Here is a 23777-nt window from a genome sequence, read left to right as displayed (position 1 = left end):
TCCATGCAAATTCTCATAATGTTGTAGTTTTTTGTATTCTCATTCTCAATGGTGATTTTCGTTACTGTAATACAGTATTTTTAAAGCAAATATATAATACTTCAGAATGATTGCAAAAATACTTCAGAAATGTAAATTGTAATAAAAATTGTATTTTGGCATTACAGTAATGACAGTTTTGGGGGTGTCGTGCTTGATTGTCATGAAAATAATCCACAAAATCTGTTTAGATTTTATGTAAGCAAAATATAATTTATTTTGATTTTGGACAGAAATATGTCTGTGAGATTCATCCAAAACGTGTTATTATTAATCAAAAAGTGTTAAAAAAAATATCTGCATCTGAAAGATTAAATCTCTCTTCTCTGCCATTTAATGTCTGGAATTAGCAAGAAAATGTCTATAATGTTGATATTTTTTATACCGATGTCAGTGCAATTTGTGGTGAGGAGCTCTTAATGCGCCTTGTTCAATACACACACACACACACACACACACACACACACACACACACCATGCCCTCCTGCTCAATGCCTGCACCCATTCTTGCTTTTTCCATGTGACTTATGCAACAATATTCTTTTTGTAAAGATATGCTTTGTATTAAAAGGGTTACCAGGGGAATAGAATCTCACAAATGCATATTTTTAAAACTCAAATGGTGTTGATTATATATTATAAATGTATTTCAGTTGTATAATACAAAAAAGAAAAGATGAAAACAGAAAACTATGAGAGAGTGTTGCTAGTGCACCTGTGCTGTAAATTTGTTCTTCTGTGTAGTGAAATTTATTACAGTTTCTTCTTTTCTCCTAATTTCAGTGGACAGAAAATTGAATGTCTCACATTTTGCTTTCTAAATCAACGACCGCAAAGGCTGGACCATCTGTTTAGGTTTGGAGATTTTATTTGATTTTTTCCTGTTTGGAGGACAGGACTGACGGAGTGCATGCGCTCACAGACTCACGGAAAATGAGTTTCTTTTCTTTTCTTTTTTTGGGGGGGGTTGGATCCACAAGGGACTTCCTGTTTGTGATATAATGTACATTTAAATGACTACCAGGTTTCCTTTGGAATTTGTTACAGCTTGTGTTATGGACATTAAAATATATGAATTATTGAAAAACAATGAAAAAAAAAAAATACAAACCAGTTGTTTAGTCCGGTGCAGTGTCTATGAATAAATAGAATTAATTAATTGTCCTATTAAAATACAGATAAAAAAGACAATGGTGTTGTGATCATTTTATTAATCTTAATTAATTATTGAAATGTGTTTCCACGTTTAAATAAATAAATATTAAGGAAATTCTAATTCAAACTTCCAGCTTTATAAAGTTGCAACTTCAAGAAATAAACTCATAAATGCAAGAATCTCAAACTTACAACTTTATAAATTTGCAGCTGCAAGAAATAGTCATAACTGCAGGAATAGTCACACTGTCAAATATAACGTTACAACTTGATAAAGTTGCAGTTATGAGAAATATCAAGTTGTATTTCACAATGTGACTCCATATCTTGCAGTTATGACTTTTATTTTGCAATTATGTCACAGACTATTTTAAACTCACTATTATCTTTAACTACACTTATTTTTACTCAGAAAACAAACTTTAGATGGAAGCATGCTTCCATACGGCATATGAAGTAATTTTAAAGACCCCATTTATGTTGTGTCTGCTAGCTTCGTTAGCACTTACTGTATGTGCTAGCATACTGCTAAGTACAGTCTGTATCTGTAAATCTTGATTGCGCATATAATTTTTTGCTGTAATTGTGTGGAAATTGTTTAGGTATCATTTACCTAATAGTTAGGTTTAAGGGGTTGTTCAAAGTCCTTACCGTAAGTATAAACAATAGCTATAGCAAGTCAGCAAGGCTTTACTCTCTTCCATTACCAGCTGGGTGTCATATTCTTCAGAGGCCTCTTTCCCATTTTTCCGATTTCACACATTTCTCAGGCGGCACATTTAAAGGGACCCACTTTAATAGAGGCAATGGTCTCAACCTCTATAGGCACTTAGTATGATTACGTTACACATGAGCATCCTAAATGCGATGACCGCTCAGTTCCTCCTTTATACATGGGAATCAAGGGATGAGGAGGGCCGGAAGGCAAGGGATTGCACCAATTTTTCGAGCTCGTTCAGAACAAGCCAACTGCTGTGCTGTGGTGAGCTCCCAGCAGGCGAGCGATAGTGCTATGCATTAGCATATTTCCCATCACGCCGAGGGTAATTGAGACGTTTGAAGTCGGTTGTAGGAAGAGACCGTATCTGAGAGAAGCGGAAGGAGGGGGACCTTGCCGCACACAGGGGGATATTGAAGTCGGACTTCATAAAAGCTGCAGCTGTCTGTTTGCGACCTCGCTATTTTTGCGGAGAGGTGTAAGGTTAATGGTTTTATTTCCCCGTTGACTCGTTTTACTGTACTCCACAAAAGGAAAGAGGGAGCGAGACCATCTATATGATAGTACAGTCCGTGTGAAACACTCTATACATCTGCGCCCACGCTAAACAGCGAATGACACAAAGTCCACCTATCCCAATTGGTCTCTTTGGCTGGAAAGTATCACATTTTGACTGGTTTAGCACAGTTTGCGAACACACACCAGCTAACATGCTATAAGCTAGCTTTACACTCTCTGTCAGTCTCTCTCTCTCTCACAGGAGATGAATAGAGAGTGGGGGTGTTAGCAACAAGAGAGGAAACAGTATGTCTTTTGTAAGCTTGTGTGACGGCAGTCCTGTGTGCTCCTCTTTGATTCATAAATCAGATCCTGCACCGGCAATGAGTGGTGGGGGAAAGAGGAAGCTGACAGAAGCATTTCTAGCTCTCCACAAGCTATGTTTGGATTAGCATGCTCATAATATTTCTGTAGTAAACTCTTTGAGTGACCTGCTATTTGCCAAAGTGTGTTATATGCAACAGAAAAGTCCTAACTGGAATCAAGTTGGAATTCATTCATTAGCTAAAGCTAACTTGCTAATGCTATTTTATAGAATGCGCAAAATGGTTTTCCAAGATTAAATCTTCGAGTACAAATGATGGCAAACTCGTACCGCCGAGTCAGATGTTATTTTGACGTCACGCATTCAATTTGGAAACATGACAACGAAGTAGCTACTGATCTCTCTATACATGTTGTATCGTCCATATTATAGATCAGTGTTTCTGCCATGTTTCAAACTGAGGTTCAATATTGCAATCTACAATTTTGAGTTTCACATGACTTTACTTGGTCATTCATGTGCTCAGAACTTGCAATTACTATATTTATGATTTTTTTACTAATCAATTTCTAATGGAAAAAAAAATATCAAGCCCCTCCCACATTGTTTCTTATTGACTGTCCTGTTTTATGTCCAATTATAGAAGTATGAGTCGCAAATACTGTTAAATTTAAGACATTTATATTAAAAAACTTCATAAGATCTTGTGAAAGAAATGTATGATGCTACGGCTTGAAATGTTTAGTGTTTCAAAGATTAATTACTATGAAGAATACAGTGCAGTATACAGTATTATAGTGTTGTATTCAAACATAGCTTGTGTCTTTTTCCATGTGACTACTTCTTCCCTCTCTCAGTGCACTATCCAGTGAGATGTTTTATTCATTGCTTTACATCTGTTAAAATTCATGAAGCAGGCCAGAGCTAAATCCCTTCGCTTTCCCTCAGCCAAGGTTGTCTCCCATCAAGTCCAGAGCGGGGCCAACAATTCCACCCGTGTTTCCACCCAGTAGCACTTAAGCATGACACCTCTGGAATGCTCACACTTACAAAAAGAGCGCTCTGCAGAAAATCAGCTTGATTCAGCGGAAGTGACTGCACGGTAAGAAAACCAGGCTCCGCTGCATGCCTCAGTTGTTTGAAATGCAGCGTTATGGTTGTTGCTAGGCATGAAATTGGTGAATTATCTGTCAGATACATGTTAGTGAAATATGCTGGACCTTGCATTGTTATGACAAATGTTTGGCCACTCATAAGGAATTTTAGGCCTTTAAAATGTAACAGTTTTTTTGAGTTAGCACAATAGAATGGTTATTTGGAAACATTACGAAGCATGAAATCTTAATTGACTATTTTTATATATATACAATAAATGTTCATGTCTTTTGATTACTTAATTGAAAACATTGAAACTATATATATTACACAATATGTAGAATATGTTGTGTAATATATTTTATTTTTAAATGAAATATCATCTGTACTGTTTATCTTCTATCACCTTAAACTTGTTGGTGTTCAAGACCTTCCATAATTTGCTCCTTTGATTCATCCATGATAAAATATTAATTAATTAAAACGTGTACCCTGAGAAGTTATGTTGGCTGAAATGTGAATTGGCTATGAACAAACACACAGTTTTCGAGTAACACCATCTCGATGTGTTTAATGCACTGTGATTCACATGCAAGAGGTTTCTCAAACTTTCAGCAGAGTTTAACCCTTTAATAAGCTATTTTTTGTGCAGACTATTACTGCATAGAAAATTATTACTACTTTTGAGATCTAAAGCACTCATTAATGCACCAGTCCATATGAATCAAATCACGGAGCTGTTAAATTAAGACATGAAAACCCATACAAATGTATCCTAGTATCTTCATAATGAGCTTTTAGCAGCAACGTCATTCATTCCAACTGAAAAATCTCATTAAGACTCAAACTTGTGTCCATGTGTGTTTCTATGTGTGTGTGTGTCAGATTTCACAATATGAACCGTTTGAGAAAAGCCAATGCAAACTGTTTGTTTTGCCTGTCACACTGTATATCTTAGGCAAAATTGTCATGAACGCTCATTAAAATGAATATGAATGTTCAAACAAACATTTAAATAGTACCACGCAAACCTTTGCGCTAGTAAAGAAAACAAGTCGGAGTGTTTGAAGTCTGTCGTAGCTTGGTGAAAGAAGGAATTAGTGATTTTTTTCTGAACAAACTTGAGGTAAATTGTGATCATAGTGTGAAGCGAATGTTAAAAGATTGCCAATTTTGGAATATGATAAAAGAAATCTCTTAAAATTCGCATGGCAAAATAGTGACCAAAATCACCAGGTTTGCAACAATGTCAGTGTAAGTGGTGACGGGCCATTTCACTGAGAGGAAGGAAGATTTAAGCGAAAACAGTTCATTCTAGAAACCTCCCTCTGGAGAATTCAAGTCTGTAGAGATAGAGGCAGTGGCTTTATTTAGGAAGAACCCCGTAAATCCTCTTCATCTTCTATGTGATGACCACAAAAAGCCACTTTATCCACAGGTATATAAAGTTTTCTATAAAACACTTCACACCATCTAAATCTTGTTATCCAGGCACCCAGAACTACTTCACATTCCACAAGGTCCATTTTCTGGTCCAGTTCACTGCTGACCGATCTATTCAGTGTCATTTTTCAGTGTCTCCGCAGTGTTGAAGTAGCCGATGGGTCACCATGAAGTCACTGCTAGGAAAGTTGCTCCATCTCAAACTGGGTGTGTCCATTAGCAGGCGCATTGGCCCAGGCCTCAGGCGCTCGTGGATGTGAGTGGCTGGGCTTCTGAGCATCTTCTGCAGAGCTGTGCGTGTGGATTAAAGCATCCGGGGATGCTGGGTCAGGTGGTTTGTGGTCGTAATAGAGGGCCCATAAGAGTGTCACAGTCAACGTCATGGCTAAGATCTGAGCCACGCCGATCGACACACCCAAGAACCTCAACACCTGCAGTTGCTTAGTGCCCCGGATAAAACTGTAGATCTTGGGTCCACAACCCTGTTGAAAACAAATTTAGTATGTGATGTTATGTCAACCCTAGTTCATTTCTTAATGCACGTTTCTGGGTTGGATAATTCTAACAAACTAAAGGGTGGAAAATATCGTGTCATTGATTACTTTTGATTAATCTCTTATTTGTGGTACATTTTTCTAAAGTTTTAATTTTTTTATATTTAATATTTTTTTTATTTTAAAATTGTACTTTTTAATTACCATTTTTTAAGCTTTTTAAATTCATTTTTATTTATTTATTTTACTTTACTATTATTTTTTATTTAGTTTAATTATATGTGTTCTTTAATTATCTTCCTATCTTGGATGGGGCACTCTTGAAAAAATCAGTTTTAGTTGTTTCTTTCCTGGTTTAATGAATCTCTAATAATGCTATTCCAGGGGGGGGTTCAACTTCATTTCCCCTGACATCAGGCCTTGCTAGTTTTAGATACTTGTACCAGTAGTGGCTATTTAGGCACTGTTTTAGCAAATTAGCATTAGCTACATTATTATTCTAGACACATTATGGCACATACTGCCTGCTTTTCACCATTCAATCAATTCCCAATGGGGAAAAATCAAGATAAAATCAAGTGTCCATTTACTTTTTTACTTTTTACCTCCGTCAGAAATTATTCCGATGAATTCATTTAGCCAGAAGTGAATGTGTCAATCCAGTCAAACAAACAATGTGGAAAGCGCAAAAAAGCTCTTTTTTATCCATACTTCTAATGTCTCTCTGTAGTCTTTTCACATTAAACTGGTCCATGCGAAAGTATTTTAACAGAAAAAATTCACACTTCCGCTTTAACAGGCTGTTTTCATGTAACTCTCCCCTACATTTCTGCCAGCGCAACAGCTGCCACGCTACTATGCGAGCGATGTGACACATTCATCCGCTCGCGTGTGTGCCTGTGTGTTTTGGGTATTTCCTATGCTGAATTGTGGAAGGGCAGGTAAACTATTTCCTGTTAGTGAAGGATTTATACTGTGGAGTAATTCCCCTGTCCTCCACTCAGAAAGAGAGACAAAGACAAAGAGACAGGAAGTGGGTGAGGATCAGACTCCACACCCTCAGTCCTTCACTCCTGACTCTCCCTCTAGTGATCAATGTTCCTGTCTTATTCAACAAAGCCCCGCTTTCTCTCTTCTGCTGTGGGATTTGTCTGAAAGGCTGAGCTCTGCTGGCTGCTTTACCTCAAACACACTGTGTTTATAATGTTTACACTTTTTCTGAGGCCTGAACAGGCAGCAGATATGCATGTATAACAGGGCAGGGTTGGGCAAAATTAGGGTCCGTCCGTCCATCCATCCATCGTTCTATCTATCTATCATTCTGTCATTCTATCTATCCATCTGTCTATCATTCTGTCTATCGTTCTGTTGTTCTATCTATCTATCTATCTATCTATCTATCGATCTATCCATCTCTAAACTCATTTTGTCTTATAAACCTCCAAACTTCAAAGCTTTTTAAACATTTTTCAAAACCTTCAAAGGTTGAACTATAGTGTGGCAGAGGAGTCACAGACAGGGCATTTGAAGAGCAGGGGGCTGGATGAGACACTGTGTTGGGTTTGTCCTAGACAGTGTTTTGGTACTCAACACACAGGTGCGTGTCTGCGCTACGTGACTGACTTTAATTGCACTGCTGGAGTCGCTCATAACATTCACTGGCAATAGAGCTTGTTTAAACGCTCAGCAGGTGAGTGAATCTCTCCACTGTTTGGCCTCATTTTTACAAAGTCAACTGCAAAGTCATGTTTTAATTAGGGCTATCAATCAATTCAAATTTTAATCAAATTAATTACATGCTATTCCACACATACCAATATTTACGGAAAAAGCTCCCAAAAGGAAGATGACATTTTTGTGACAGATGAGTAAATCAATGAATAGACATTGCAAGAAATGGCTTAAGAAGTCAATGCTGTTTTCTTTTGATTTCCATATCACTGAATATATGTATTATTGACCAATGGTCCACCACAATTCAATTCGCAAGTTTATCTATCTGTCCAGGTTAGACTTGACAATCGTTTGTGTGTATACATAATGCAGACAAACACCTTTGTCTGCCGCATCATTGAATTCCACGAGACACCATTGGACCACATAAGAAGACCTCTCCGGTGTACATTCGTGACTTTCATTATTATTATGCCCTTCACATGCAGAAATCAAAACAACTTCACTTCAGCATTTAACCATCTTGCCACAAGTCTAAACAACTTCAAACCTATGTTGGTATGATCAAATCAGCCGGTATCTATCAATTAAACAAATACATTTACTTATTATGAGTCGTTTTGTGACCTTAATTATTCTAATAATAATAATAATAAACAAAATTATCAACCCTATCTGGCCTAGAGGAATAATACAAAAATCCTGGAGGTTACAACATCAAAATAAGCTCACCTCCTGGTAAAGGTCACTGAGGTCATGGTAGTGGGCGTGGCGGGCACATCCTGGATACTGATTGGAGCAGCAGGAGTCAGGTGGCCACTCCATCTCCGTCATTTCCAGCCAGTCAGTGAAGTAGATCACTCCACAACACTTCAACTGTAAGGCAGGTTTGAAAATTCAGCCTGGTCTCATTGTTTATTTGTAGGCATTAATACGTAACATTTACAAGCACAAAACAAAAATGTGTAATTTAAAGTGATGTTTTCATAATATTTGCATTCTGAATTGCAGTTGGCCTGTGTATTCCTTGTGCTGGTTCAAAGTCCTACTTTACATAACTTTATCATTAACATTTATACATTAAGTAAACTCTTTTATCTGCAGCAATCAAACAAAAGCAGTTTGTCAAGGAACCAACAATATTCATAATATACAATGGCAGGTTTATTAGACAACTAGACTAAGAAGAAAGCTATAGAAGAAATGCAAAAAATAAAAGGTTTTGTCTTTTTCAAGATCAGATGTTTCACACTGACTAAATGGCTTCGCTCAGCATTTTCGCTTTCAGTGACAACACTAGAATTACTTCTGGTTAGGTGTTAGACGAGCTGCTATCCTGCTGATGATTTTGACCTCTCACCTCTGTTTGTATAGAGTTCCAGGCATGTGTGAGCCACTGGTAGCGCTGCAGACCGAAATGAGGCATACGTGACTTCAGACTTATCATATCAGACCTTTGTACCATAGGCTGAAGAGAGAAAGAGAGAGGGCGTTATGGAGAAATATTCATAAAGAAATCATTTCATTATTTTAAGCCTTGTAACTGTCCCTTGTGATTTTGTAACCACATAAAATCAATTCCCCACATGCTCAGTAATTGCAGTTTCTAAATAACAAAAGCAATGTGATTTCCAGGCTGTTTAAAGGAACATCCACACGCCCACACTTCCAATTTTAGGCTCTCTTATGACCAGTTTATTGGCTAGTTATGAAATGCCCTATTCACAAGTGTGTGCGCAAGTGTTGTTTATATACTAGTTGGCATTTTACGGTTCAGTACCCATGAGACACTTCTGTTTTCGCACCTCGGAAACCATCGTGAGGGGCATATGATAAGTACCCATGATGCCCAGGGCTAGATGTGTCATCTCAGCAGAACTGGCTAAAGCTTGTCAGTTTAAAGTCAACATGAAATTACAATCGACTAATATGCTTTATTAATACGTATTCCTGGCCTTATTGTGAGTAATTCATGACTGCATGTTATTCTAAAGGGGGAAAAAAGTATTTGTAATCTTTCATTAAACCATAACAACATGCTAAACCTCCGAAATGACTTTCCTTTTTGGCTGATGCAATCTAGGTCGGACTCTCAAATATGGCAAATTCCTATTTCCATATATAAACTGTAAAGAAATAAACAAAAATAATGAATAATAATATATAATAAAAATAAATGAATAAATATTCATAAATAAATATATATATATATATATATATATTCTTGACTGTATGAATGTTATACTATAGAACATGCCTATATTTGTCTTTATATTTATATATTAAATACAGATTTATTTTAAATATTACTTTTATATATTTACTTTAAAAAACTTGATTTTCTCAGCATTTTGTTTAAAATGTTGCATTTTTTACAAATTCAAGTGTTGATAAAAAAAAGAATGCTTGAAGCTAGAATAATTTTATTTTTATTTTTTTTAAGTAGAGGCTCCGCCCTTTATTTGGAAGTATTGCATGTTCAGATATTCATACAACAAAATATTCCGGGGCCAAGAAAGTTTAGCAAAAATCCTCAAAAATGCTGGCAGTGGCTGGCAACATTTTATCAAAAACACTGGCGGGGAAAGAGTTAAATACGAAACATTTTGGAAATAAGATGGGTTGCGAATGCCATTTAATGTTGACTTTATTCCAAGGAAAGTTGGAGTGGATACACTGTTGATACAACTGCTAACATGTGACCAGGCCAGGTGCGGAGGAGTAAACAAGCTCATTGCCCATCCGCTCACCCACACACAGGGTCACATTAGGCCACAGCACAATAGGACCATCACACCCAACAAAGGTTTTTAGGTTGTTGATAAGAGCGTGTCTTCAAGCAGAAGCTGTGTATGTCTGAATGAGAGAAGCTAGATTAAAGCCAGGTGTGTGTGATCTCTTCCCCTGGAGGTGCGCCTTATCTCTCATATCCCTGGGCTAACAGAAGCAGATGCTACCTGCAATCCCCTTTCCCTTTTGCTGATCAAATCTTTTAGTCCGCACAGATCAGAGACCGGTTTCTGTAAAACCTGATGCTAATCTTGCTTCAAGAGCCAACTAGAGCATTTAAATAGATGACTCCACCCTCCATCCGCACATAAATAAACGTAAACACTCTGCTTATTAACTCCTCCAAAAGGAAATGTGCTGGAGCTGGGCTTTTGAAGTCATAATAGTTAAGATTAGATCGTAAACAGGCGGCTTAGAAATCGGATCCTCATTCCAATGCTCATGGGAATGGCCGTGCGGCGACCATGTTGTTGACGTGAGAGAGAGGAGAGTGTAGGCATTCCTGTTTATTCATAGTATCACGCACCTCGTCGTACGTCCACACTCCGCTGGCCAGCTCCACGCAGAATATCACCATCAGACTGCCAAAATACTGCGAACGCACACACAGATGAAAACAGTTTGGTTAAATATATCTTTTGAAACAATAGGGCAGAAGGAAGGTGTTGATGATCATACAGAAAGGAGAGCAAATGTGTGTGTGTTTGTTCACGTATGCTGGGATCTGAGGTCTGGTTTGTCTCTCAGGTCGTCTCTTGGGAGTTTTGCGTAATTTTGAGTTTTGGGGAAGTTTTGGGGAAGTTGTGGCCTAATGGTTAGAGAGTCGGATTCGTAATCTAAAGGTTGCGGGTTCGAGTCTCGGGCCGGCAGGGATTGTAGGTGGGGGGAGTGAATGTCCAGCGCTCTCTCCACCCTCAATACCACGACTGAGGTGCCCTTGAGCAAGGCACCGAACCCCCAACTGCTCCCCGGGCGCCGCAGCATAAATGGCTGCCCACTGCTCCGGGTGTGTGTTCACAGTATGTGTGTGTTCACTGCTGTGTGTGTGCACTTTGGATGGGTTAAATGCAGAGCACAAATTCCGAGTATGGGTCACCATACTTGGCAGTATGTCACTTCACTAATTGTGACAGGCTGTGTTCAGAATACTATACTAGACATACTATTTTTTGCAGTATGCAGTATGCAAAATATGCAAATATCATAGAGCATACTGTATCTCATTGTACAACCCACTCAACATGACTTTCCAGGTATTAAATCATCACAATTCCATAATGTAAATACATTCAATACATATATATTGTATGTGAGAGTATTTACATATAAATAATAAATATACACAGTACACACACATATATTATATAAACAAAAACCTTTATTTTGGATGCGATTAATCACGATTAATCGTTGCCCAGTACGAATATTTTTATTTAAAACCGATAAAACTGGCCTATTTATTATTTACTTTCCTGATCTTATTGCAAGTAAATTTTGTATTTATGCATGTAAATAAAACTGACCTATTTATTATTTATTTTCTTAATCTTATTGCAAGCATTTTTTTGTATGTGTAGCAGTGTGCAATAATTTATATTTTAAATATCATGCTACATTGTTGTGTGTTCAACATCATTCATTCAGCAATTAACATCCAGTTATCTCCATTATCATCTTGGAATTCAATATTTATATATTATTCTGTTTTATATTTAAGTGTTCAAGTGGTACCCAATTATCATCTTTGAAATTGTAAAATAAATTATACAAGAGAGAGCGATAGAGTTTATTAATATACATTTTAAAACATTAGAATTTCACCATTTGATGACTTAAATTTGAAACAATGAGAATATAGTGACAAAAATGTAGCATATACTACTATCTGGCTTGTTTATTTTTTTTGCTTAATTTTCCCCATACTATTTAAAATATATACTGTGTGCAGTATGGATGCACAGACTGAATGGAACAAAAGAGAATCAAAATTCCAATGCTTTTTTGCATTGACAGATGCACAGATTTAGTCTTTAGGGCCCTGTGAACCAACACATCAATCTCATCCCCTCCTGTTCTGAAGACAAACATGCTCTGTCTTTCTCAGAATCTCTTTAACATATACATAGTTCCTCTCTGTTGAGCACACTGAGAGAGATTATCAAGATGAATGACAGTGTTAGGAGCCGCATTCAGAGCAGACCCCGTCTGACAGCTTGTTTATTTGGGAGACTCTAAATATTTGTGGCTGTTCTACTGCTGTGTTAGCATTTCAGTCCATTTGGTCTGTCAGATGCCTCCCACGAAAAAATTATCCCAGCTAATCCCAGCTAATATCTGCTGTTCAAATATGTCCAGTGTGAACTTGTAACCTCTGGAAGTTCCCAACAAGCTGGCTCATCTGCAAACACGCACATATTTTTCTCAGGGTTAAAGAGGTTACATTCTCTCGGTGACCTGTCGGTTTATTGATTTGTTGAGAGTTTTACTTTTCCTCTTTCACACTCACACATTTTTTTGGCTGTTATTGTTACAGAAAACAGGACACGTCGAAATGGATGGATTTCCTTTTCACCGGAACAACTTACACCCCCTTTATCACTTAGTCATGCAAACAGAACGAGAGTGAGTCGATTATTAAGTCATATCAGATTTGTTTTGACAGATGGCTACTGTTAATTTCATTAAACTGCTACTTTTGGGTTTGATTACAGACTGTGCTGTGGACATGAATGACACCTCAAATTATGTGATTTATGGAGGAGAGATGTGCTATTACTTTAAGAAATTAGGGATGCACAATATATTGGTACTGTATTGATTATTGGCCAACATTAGCCTTCATCCATATCGATCGATACTAGATATTTAAGGCCGCACATCGGCTGGACAGACTTCAAATGTACGTTATTATAATATAAGCAACATTTTTTTAACTCCTACAAATGCATATGCTATAAGGTCAGCCACAAAAATAACTTGTCCATACTTTTTCATCGTTAATCTTTCACTGTGTCTTTAATAAATCTTGACAATAGTTTTTTAATCTGATCTAAAATGTTGAATGTTGGTCTTGCATTTTTTTTTTTTTTTTTTTAAACATCATTTAATAACACTTAAATTTTAAGATTTATCAAAATTAATTAAAAATAAATAAAAAAATTTTATACTGTACATGATACCTAATTGCACTTGTATAATTTAAAATAAAATAATTTTATTGTAAATTTATTTAGATAAAAGTACAGTAAAAAAAATCATATGTATTAATAAAACTGTTTTTAAAGGTTTTTCCTATTTATTTTCTTAATTTTTTTTTACATGTATGTACTTTTATAAAATATACATTTCTATTATATTATATTGTTATTATATTTTTTAAAAATATTTAAAAATATTAAATATTTTTAGTTAAAACCGATAAAACTGAACAATTTATTATTTATTTTCTTAATCTTATTGCAAGCAACTTTTCTATTTATGAATTTTTTCTCTACATTTTGTCTACACTGATAAAGCGTTTTTGTCTAAGTGGATATTCAGTGGATATTCAAGACTTTTTGCTTTTTAGTGTGGACTTTAATAACTGGGGTATTTAAAAATGATGATGCATGTTTATTCATGTGATGTATATTGTAAACATACAATATTCTTCATATTACATTCCTGCAAAGATGACAGAATATTTAATCGCAATTGCTGTCCTACCACAAAAAGTTGATGACAGTTTTGCATTTTTGACCATATGGAATGATAATTTTGGATTAATATGGACGTAGCCTTACATTTCTTGCCATGTACTGATGTTTAATATGACGTTTTCTCTGCTCTCATGATCTCCTGGTTGCCTTCTCCCTTTCTTTGACAGGATAAAGAGTGTGTGAGAGCGTTTGAGTTAATGTGTGTGTGTGTTCAGCCAGGTCGCAGCACTCGGTGAGAGCGCGGCTGATGAATAGAACGACCACGTAACCCAAGCGCCTCTCCTCTCTTCATGTCTTCCCGCTCTCCTCCTGGATTGGTTTACCTATTGTATCTCAGCCAGATAATATTGTTTGTCGCCGAGCCGCTGGGTAACACAAGCCCGCCGGGGCAGAGAGGAGAGGAGAAAGGCTCCTGAAAAGATGAATGGAGACCCAGAGAGAGGAGGAGGAGGAGGGAGAGAGATGGGCCAAGGAGTCCCAGAAACAGGCCCTCAGTCTGGGTCAGCAGACGGGAACCCCACACACCTGGGACAGAGAGCCACAAAACACCCCTCTGCCTGCTCTCTCCTCCCCCTCCATGCTGGGATTTCTTAAATGCATCATCGTTAAACAGATTTGCTCGACTTCTAAATGTTGCACACTGATACAGCATTTAAAAGGGCGGCTGTGTAGAAAACAGGATTATCCTTGCTCTTTTGAAATAAAACAGTCCAACATGTTTACAGAAGCTGGAAAATAGTAACTGACAAGTAATATGGACATGAACTTTTCTTATTTACCATAAGGATTTTAGGTAAAAAAAAAAAAAACAATTAAAAACAATTTAAAAAAAATACAGTGGGATTGGAAAATGCTTTTTCTTTCTTAAAGCTATTTTCATTACATATATAATTTAAAAAATAATATTTTTTGAATTATTTAATTTATTTAATTTATTTTATTAAATTGTATTTATTTTCTATTTATACAATTCAAAAAAAAATAAAAAATTGGGAAAAAGTGGGATGCACATCCAGGGCACGAAGCTCCCGTTCCACCACATCCCAAAGATGCTCTATTGGGTTGAGATCTGGTGATTGTGGGGGCCATTTTAGTACAGTGAACTCATTGTCATGTTCAAGAAACCAATTTGAAATGATTCGAGCTTTGTGACATGGTGCATTATCCTGCTTGAAGTAGCCATCAGAGGATGGGTACATGGTGGTCATAAAGGGATGGACATGGTCAGAAACAATGCTCAGGTAGGCCGTGGCATTTAAACGATGCCCAATTGGCACTAAGGGGCCTAAAGTGTGCCAAGAAAACATCCCCCACACCATTACACCACCACCAGCAGCCTGCCCAGTGGTAACAATTCATGATGGATCCATGTTCTCATTCTGTTTACGCCAAATTCTGACCATCTGAATGTCTCAACAGAAATCGAGACTCAACAGACCAGGCAACATTTTTCCAGTCTTCAACCGTCCAATTTTGGTGAGCTCGTGCAAATTGTAGCCTCTTTTTCCTATTTGTAGTGGAGATGAGTGGTACCCGGTGGGGTCTTCTGCTGTTGTAGCCCATCCGCCTCAAGGTTGTGCGTGTTGTGGCTCCACAAATGCTTTGCTGCATACCTCGGTTGTAACGAGTGGTTATTTCAGTCAAAGTTGCTCTTCTATCAGCTTGAATCAGTCGGCCCATTCTCCTCTGACCTCTAGCATCAACAAGGCATTTTCGCCCACAGGACTGCCGCATACAGGATGTTTTTCCCTTTTCACACCATTCTTTGTAAACCCTAGAAATGGTTGTGCGTGAAAATCCCAGTAACTGAGCAGATTGTGAAATACTCAGACCGGCCCGTCTGGCACCAACAACCATGCCACGCTCAAAATTGCTTAAATCACCTTTCTTTGCCATTCTGACATTCAGTTTGGAGTTCAGGAGATTGTCTTGACCAGGACCACACCCCTAAATGCATTGAAGCAACTGCCATGTGATTGGTTGATTAGATAATTGCATTAATGAAAAACTGAACAGGTGTTCCTAATAATCCTTTAGGTGAGTGTATATATATATATAAAATGTCACTTTCATTGCAGGGAAAAGAGCAACCCGGACGTTTTGTTAAATATCTTCCTTTTCTGTTCCACGTCAAATGGGTTTGCAACACAACATACGAGTGAGTAAATGATGACAGATTTTCTTTCTTTTTTTTTGGGTGGACTGTCATTTTAAAAGTAGGAAAAACAGCCTGTTTAATTCTAAGGGTCAGATGAAGGGTGGATTTTCCTTCCTCCCCAAATTGTTTATATCATCTGTGCTAACAGCCTGTCAAGATCTTGCAATTTCACAAGTCATAATGTCACCAACATATCCGTCTAAACACACAAAAATCTCTCACAATGGCTATAACTATATGCCCTCTATTTGGCTCTCCTAGACAGTCCATCATGTTGAGTGATGTGCAGTGCCTACACATTACTGCTGTCTAACTCTGTCTCAGAGACGCAGGGGCTTTACGGCCTCCATAACCTACAGAGCAAGTTGCTACAAGTGTCTGAGGCAGTTATTATCACCTGACACGCACATTCTGATGATAAGCATAACTAGACGCAGGGTGCACCGTGACATCTAATATAAGAAAGATAGTTCTGAGATGAGTGACACTAGTTTTAAACACAGATGTCTGCAGTTGAGTCAAAACTACATGAAACTGCATTCTCACTGCATTTAATTTCTATAAGACATATTTCCAAGTGAAAAACAATATTTGGTGGGAAATAACAGTAGCAGGACTTACTGTCCAACATGTCCATTGGGATTTGAATATGAATGTTATGCTGTGATATTACTGATTAACATTTTCTGCCTGCATGTCTTTTGTTACTTCAACATAAAGATGATGGCAAATATGGTCAATTTTAATGTTATGGTGTCTTTAAAGTCAACATACTGAGCCATTATTGCACGTTGCACAGCTTACTGTGCATTATTAACCATTACGTGTTATTTAAGAAAAGCAAAAACATTTTCTAAAAACAAATTAACTAAAAAAGTTTGTTTTATTAATAAAAATGTAAATAAATAAATAAAATACTACTAATACTATTACTACTACGACTACTAATAATAATGATAATTTTAATTAATATTAACTAATAATAAAAATTCTAATTTTAATGCATGAATTCTTTTTTTGTATTTTTACTAATATATATATATATATATATATATATATATATATATATATATATATATATATATATATATATATATATATATATACACACACACACACATATATATGAGTGTCGAAAACGTGTACTGTAAATTAAATAAATAAAAATGTATTAATTACAATATAATTAAGTATTAATACATTTGGGGGAGAAAAATATAATAAAAAAAAAAATAATTATATATATTTTATTGTAACTTTTATTGCACAGAAAATAGCAGCCTGGACACTTTTTTAAAATATATTTGTGTGTGTTCCACATCAGATTTAAAAAGCAAATTAACTTTCAATTTCAGCGAATTAGCAGTGAGCAGTTTGGACATTTTTAATGACCTTTTTCATATAGTCTAAATAGATTAAATAATTAAAATTTACTCAGACTTTAAAACAAACTTTTCTGCTGACATCAAGGACGCTTGCTGTATGTTTTAACTACCTGATTCCATTTTCATACGCAAAGGCCGCTTTTCACAATCCAATCAGTTACCAATGAAATAAATCAAGTTTCATCTCATCAAATACCCAATTTCACTTGGAAATACATCACATTACACAAGTAAATGGTTGAGGAAGAGTTTAAGGATGCGATGTCTCTCTCTACTCCCCTCTAGTGTATGAAGTGACGACACAGCGGTCTCAGAGGGGATGTGTGGATAAAGAAAGCAAAGCATGACTTGTTGGAATCTGGTTGGAGGGGTGGTTGGGGTCAACAACGTCACTGCCAGCTAAACTTAAAATATTCTTGGTACACAAAACCGCACACATTCCAAACCACACAATGTTCCTGCTGTCCTCGTCTTTTGAATTTTTTTTTCTCTTCCCAGTTCTACTTACCCAAGACAGTAGGAGCAGATTGCACTTGAGTGTGCCGCAGTAGCCCACCATAGCCACGATGATTAGAAAACAGCACACGGTGATGACGACAGGATGGACGACGGGGGAGTATGTGAGAACGGCTGCTTCCTCCAGTCTGAGGGAAAGAGAAAGAGAGAGAAAGAGAGAGAGAGAGAGAGAGAGAGAGAGACATTTTTTGGCAGGCCTTTTGTTTATTTATCCGTCCATCCTGCTCACTTGTCTCTTCCTCCTCTCATAGGGCAGCATATTTGAGTAATACACCAGTTGCAAATAAACTGTGATTATACTCTGTAGGAATGCAAGCTCTCTCTCTTCCTGTTTCTTGCTGTCTCTAATTCTGTTTGGCTTTCTTTTGCTGCAGTTTTCTCAGATGCAACACTGTTTTTAAGATGCAACGCTACATTTTTAAGGAATAATCTGGGTTCTGTACACATTCTGCTCAGTTGACAGCTTTTGTGGCATAATGTTGTGTACCACAATTGCAACAAAATTTCCGCTTGTCTCTATCGAAAACACAAAAATCTGTTTATAGTGAGACACTTACAGTGGAATTGAGGCCAATCTGTAAGCATTAAAACACAATTTCAGTAGTATAGCCACAAGATGTAAACAACCTGCATGATTTTACCATGAAAAAAACTACTACTAGCCTTTTCTGTGTAAACGTATAGGCTATATCCAACTGCCATGATAACGTAATACCATAAACCCTAAAGAGCTGCATGTCTCTTGTTTTAAAACCTTTGAAAATGGGCTGTATTCACTTCCATTGTAAGTGTATCACCATAACACCTAGTTTTCATTTTATAATTTAAAAATGTTAAACATTATTATTTTGCATAAATAATTCCTGTCGATTGAGCTTAATTTATACTAGTTCATATTATGTTTCTTTCTGCAGATATGACATATTTTGTATTTTTCTTAACTTGTAATGAAAAAATAGCATTTCATATTTAATAAAAATAAATATATTTCATAAATTACATTAACACTGTTAGCACTAATAAATTAATAATAATAATATTTTTATCTTATTAATACTTTTATAAATTAATTATTTTGAAACATTTATTTTTGGGCATGCATTTTTCGTATTTAATGTGATTTTGTATTTTATATATATTAATAAAAAAATATATAATATATATAAAATATAAATTATATACATAATTTATACATGTAAAATGCATGTACATGCATAATACATGTTAATAATAATATGTAAATAATATATGAATAAAATGTATTAATATTAAAATTATATATATTTTATTATATAAAATAAAGCTATACTATAATATATATTTTTAATATAATAAAATTATTATTCAAAAATTATTGCTGCTGCCGAGCTTAATATTATTTCTAAATATCTAATTAAGGATCACATATATCTGCATAAATCTAAAATGTTCTACTCTAGTTGATATCCTATTATGTTTCATTCTGCAAAGATGAGATTTTTACCGTCATGGAAGAAGGGCTGATTCAGCATGTTACTGCAGTGCAACTCTGGAAAACCTATTCATTGTGTACAATCAGGTTATAACACAATTGTCTCTGTTGATTCCCATTCATGTCATGATGTGAGCCACAGAGGACTCAGTAATGACTCAAATTATAATACACACCTTAGTGATAAATTGTTTTTTGTCATCACTCGCCTCCAGGATTATATTGATACTTTTGGGATTGTTCTTCCAGGTTTGCGGAGTTATCCTTTAATACTTGAAAGGATTTGGGGAACAAACTCTACACAATTACAAAGCATACACAAATGGTTCTCAACCCAGGCCCTGTCTCAACTGTCTTAATGTATTTATCTGATTTCTTCTCCAGAACTTCACACCTCATTCATGCTTGTAATTACTTCATAAGCTCGAGGTAATTTGATCCAGACTGGTTGAAAAGTGGGAAAACGGTAGATTAGACCTTTACATGGACCGCTGCCCCGAATGAAAGGATTTTACGGCTCACACCTGTCCGTCCGCTACCACTCACCTGGTGTCAGCGGTTAAGGTGAGCACATTGTTCAGGTGATCCCTGAGGCAGGCGGACACTCCCAGCACACACAGGGCCATAAGCTTGGGGGGGAAAAAAGAGAAGAAAACTTGAAGGTACTTAAGCCATAATTAAACATGGATATCCTTATTTTAATAAAGATAATACAATCAAGAAAACATTTTCCGAAAACATTTATCCCCAAAAAAAGTTCGATTTTTGTTTTAATATTTGTTTCAAGATTTAATCAATTATATATTTTATTGTTAACACTTTACAATTAGGTCCCATTAGATCATGTTAATGCATTAACAATATCTTTGTTACAATATTGTTATTTATACTTTTTTAACTTTTACTTAATACTTCATACTTTTTTGTAATTTATATTTATAAATTATACACACACACACACACACACACACACACACACACACAGGTGCATCTCAATAAATTAGAATGTTGTGAAAAAGTTAATTTTTTCTTGTAAGTTATTTCAAAAAGTGAAACTTTCATATATTTTAGATTCATTACATGTAAAGTAAAACATTTTAAAAGTTTTTTTTGTTTTAATTTTGATGATTACAGCTTACAGCTCATGAAAGTCAAAAATCAGTATCTCAAAACATTAGAATATTTACATTTGAGTTTCAATTAATGACCATCCCTACAGTATAAATTCTGGGTATCTCTTGTTCTTTGAAACCACAATAATGGAGAAGACTGCTGACTTGGCAATGATCCAGAAGACGTACATTGACGGCCTCCACGAAGAGGGTAAGTCACAGAAGGTCGTTACTGAAAGGTATGGCTGTTTACAGAGTGCTGTATCAAAGCATATTAAATGCAAAGTTGACTGGAAGGAAGAATTTGGGTAGGAAAAGGTACACAAGCAACAGGGATGACTGCAAGCTTGAGAATACTGTCAAGCAAAGCTGATTCAAACACTTGGGTGAGCTTCACAAAGAGTGGACTGAAGCTGGAGTCCACTCCTTGAAAAAGGGCTTCAGAAAAAGGGCTACCAAGCCACTTCTGAAACAGAAACAACGTCAGAAGCGTCTTACCTTGGCTGTGGAGAAAAAGAACTGGACTGTTGCTCATTGGTCCAAAGTCCTCTTTTCAGATGAAAGTAAATTTTGCATTTAATTTGGAAATCAAGGTCCCAGAGTCTGGAGGAAGAGTGGAGAGGCACAGAATCCATGTTGCTTGAAGTCCAGTGTGAAGTTTCCACAGTCAGTGATGATTTGGGCTGCCATGTCATCTGCTGGTGTTGGTCCACTGTGTTTTCTGAAGTCCACAGTCAATGCAGCCATCTAACAGGAAATTTTAGAGCACTTCATGCTTCCTTCTGCTAGCAAGCTTTATGGAGATGCTGATTTCATTTTCCAGCAGGACTTGGCACCTGCTCACACAGCCAAAGGTACCAAAAGCTGGTTCAGTGACCATGGTGTTACTGTGCTTGATTGGCCAGCAAACTCGCCTGACCTGAACCCCATAGATTCTCTTTTTTTTCTCTTTTGTCAAGAGGAAGATGAGAGACACCAGACCCAACAATGCAGATGACCTGAAGGCCGCTATCAAAGCAACCTGGGCTTCCATACCACCTCAGCAGTGCCACAAACTGATCACCTCCATGCCACGCCGCATTGAGGCAGTAATTAAAGCAAAAGGAGCCCCTACCAAGTATTGAGTACATATACAGTAAATGAACATACTTTCCAGAAGGCCAACAATTCACTAAAAATGTTTTTTTTATTGGTCTTATGAAGTATTCTAATTTGTTGAGATAGTGAATTGGTGGGTTTTTGTTAAATGTGAGCCTAAATCATCACAATTAAAAGAACCAAAGACTTAAACTACTGCAGTCTGTGTGCACTGAATTTATTTAATATACAAGTTTTACAATTTGAGTTGAATTACTGAAATAAATGAACTTTTCCACAACATTGTCATTTATTGCGATGTACCAGTATATATATATATATATATATATATATATATATATATATATATATATATATATATATATATATATATATATATATATATATATATAACTGGACTAATATGTAGCCTACCTTTTTAGTACTAATTTGTAAGTGTAATTAAGTTACAGAGATGTAGCCTATTTAGCTTTTGTATATTAGAATATTGCCCCAGTGACAGCTTTGTACAGCATTTTTTTCGCTGAGTGTATTAAGAAGCAAGCAAGCATTACATGGTATTTGTGTACTTGGTTGGCTTAGAAACCTATTTAGGTACTGTGCTATGTTTGACATGCTGCAATATTAGTGGCATGGTTTAGTTTGCCCTACGCAGGCATTCTTGGTCTAAAAACACACCCTGGTGCTTATCACATTTAATTCCCTAAAAATAGCGCCCGGCAGAATGTGAGCTGTGCGCCATTCCAACATAGCTGGGATACAGGCTGTGCTGTAGAGGCTCTACATAAAGATAACATAGGATAGGGAGAGAGGGAACACAGATTGCGCGTGTGTCGGAAAATGGGTGGCTGTTGCGCGTCTTGGAGATCGCAGAGCGCACAGCAACACTGTGCCATGTAACGTGAGCGCTCGCCCAGCCACCTGCTCTGACTTGGACTCGTCTTACCCAGAAGAGAAAGTTGAGCGCGTAGAGCAGACAGCGCAGACACTTCACCGAATCCTCCCGGGCCATTCTGAGCGCACCAACTGCTCTCCAAAAGACCTCATTTTAACTCCTGCCACCACGGCACCATAACCGCTGAGGAGAAAAGTCAGTTTGAAAACTGCGTAAAGCATTTTTAAAAGTTTAACAATCATACAGCTTGCTTGAGATGTCATGTGGTACACATCGCTGGTGCAGAAACCGGTCTAAGGAGGTCTTAATTGGTCTCCCAGCCTAGTCAGACTGAACTGTTTGTTCATTTTAAAGTAGTTTTGCACACCCATCTAAACTAGCTAAAATCAGATTAAACCATCGAAGACCAACTTAGACCACCTAAGAACATCTGAAGACCAGCTTTGCCAGGCTGGAGACCAGCTAAGTGCATCCTAAAACAGTTAAGACCATCTCAAGACCAGTTTGGCCGGTAGGCTGGTTTAAGATGTGTATAGAGAATTTTGAAATCATACCATGTCATAAGTCCTTGTGCGCGTTCAGCGCGCATCCAGAATCAATGTCTTGAAATGGTGTTATAAATATCCGTGGGATGTTTAGGAAGCAATATTTTTGTGATTTTAAAAGGAACAAGTTGCAACTTTCTCCTCTCCAATGGCTAATAAATTCACTTTGACACTTTTCACACCAAAAAAATAAAATCCCTGGAGTATCCAAAAAGAAAAAAGTTCAAAGTTTGGAAGGCACTACACAGACGATCCCTTTATATTTTGTACAGCATTAAGTTGCAGGAAACTCCTCAAACTTAGTTGCGCCTGCAATGAAAAATCATACGTATATTCCTGGCGGAGCTGCGCGCAACAGTCGGGCGTTTTCGTTGCGATCCATTCACTGCCACTGCCAGGCGTTATATACTCCAGTCAGGACCAGCTGTGTGCACCTCGCCTTTCCACAAGTGTTGTGTTTAACTTGTGCTTGTAAGAGACTTTCACTCCAAACGCGCGAGTGTCATCCGGAGCAGCGGTGCCTCCGGGTCCTAAAGGCAACTCCGGGTCATCATCCATCCCGATTATGGCAAGCCGTTTTAACATTTATTCATATATAGACCAACGTGTCTATAGGGCCTTTCGCACCGCAGGAACCTTTTCATAGCACCCGAACTAATTGTGGAACT

The 23777-nt window shown here is 36.8% G+C and overlaps 1 protein-coding gene across 1 annotated transcript; it reads right to left on the bottom strand.

Moving 5' to 3' along the window:
• Positions 1–4079: 4079 nt before the first annotated feature.
• LOC306861512 (tetraspanin-12-like) lies at positions 4080–23616 on the bottom strand. Its single transcript, XM_079403804.1, has 8 exons — positions 23119–23616; positions 22616–22747; positions 20006–20088; positions 17981–18116; positions 10758–10823; positions 8802–8909; positions 8174–8317; positions 4080–5755 (listed from the first exon to the last, which is right to left on the bottom strand). The coding sequence occupies exons 2-8, from the start codon at positions 22679–22681 to the stop codon at positions 5453–5455; spliced, it is 906 nt and encodes a 301-aa protein (XP_079259930.1). The 5' UTR covers positions 22682–22747; positions 23119–23616; the 3' UTR covers positions 4080–5452.
• Positions 23617–23777: the final 161 nt, after the last annotated feature.

This window comes from Barbus barbus (genome assembly GCF_936440315.1).
Source record: "Barbus barbus genome assembly, chromosome: 42".
NCBI classification, from domain to species: Eukaryota; Metazoa; Chordata; class Actinopteri; order Cypriniformes; family Cyprinidae; genus Barbus; species Barbus barbus.
The sequence above is the reverse complement of the archived record's forward strand: the minus strand, read 5'-3'. Positions and strand labels throughout refer to the sequence as shown.

Coding starts and splice junctions, on each gene's coding strand:
- LOC306861512 (XM_079403804.1), bottom strand. CDS start 22,681: ATGGCCCGGGAGGATTCGGTGAAGTGTCTGCGCTGTCTGCTCTACGCG. Junction 10,824..17,980: donor ATCTGCTCCTACTGTCTTGG/GTAAGTAGAACT, acceptor GTGCGTTCGCAG/TATTTTGGCAGTCTGATGGT. Junction 8,318..8,801: donor GGAACTCTATACAAACAGAG/GTGAGAGGTCAA, acceptor CCTGCCTTACAG/TTGAAGTGTTGTGGAGTGAT.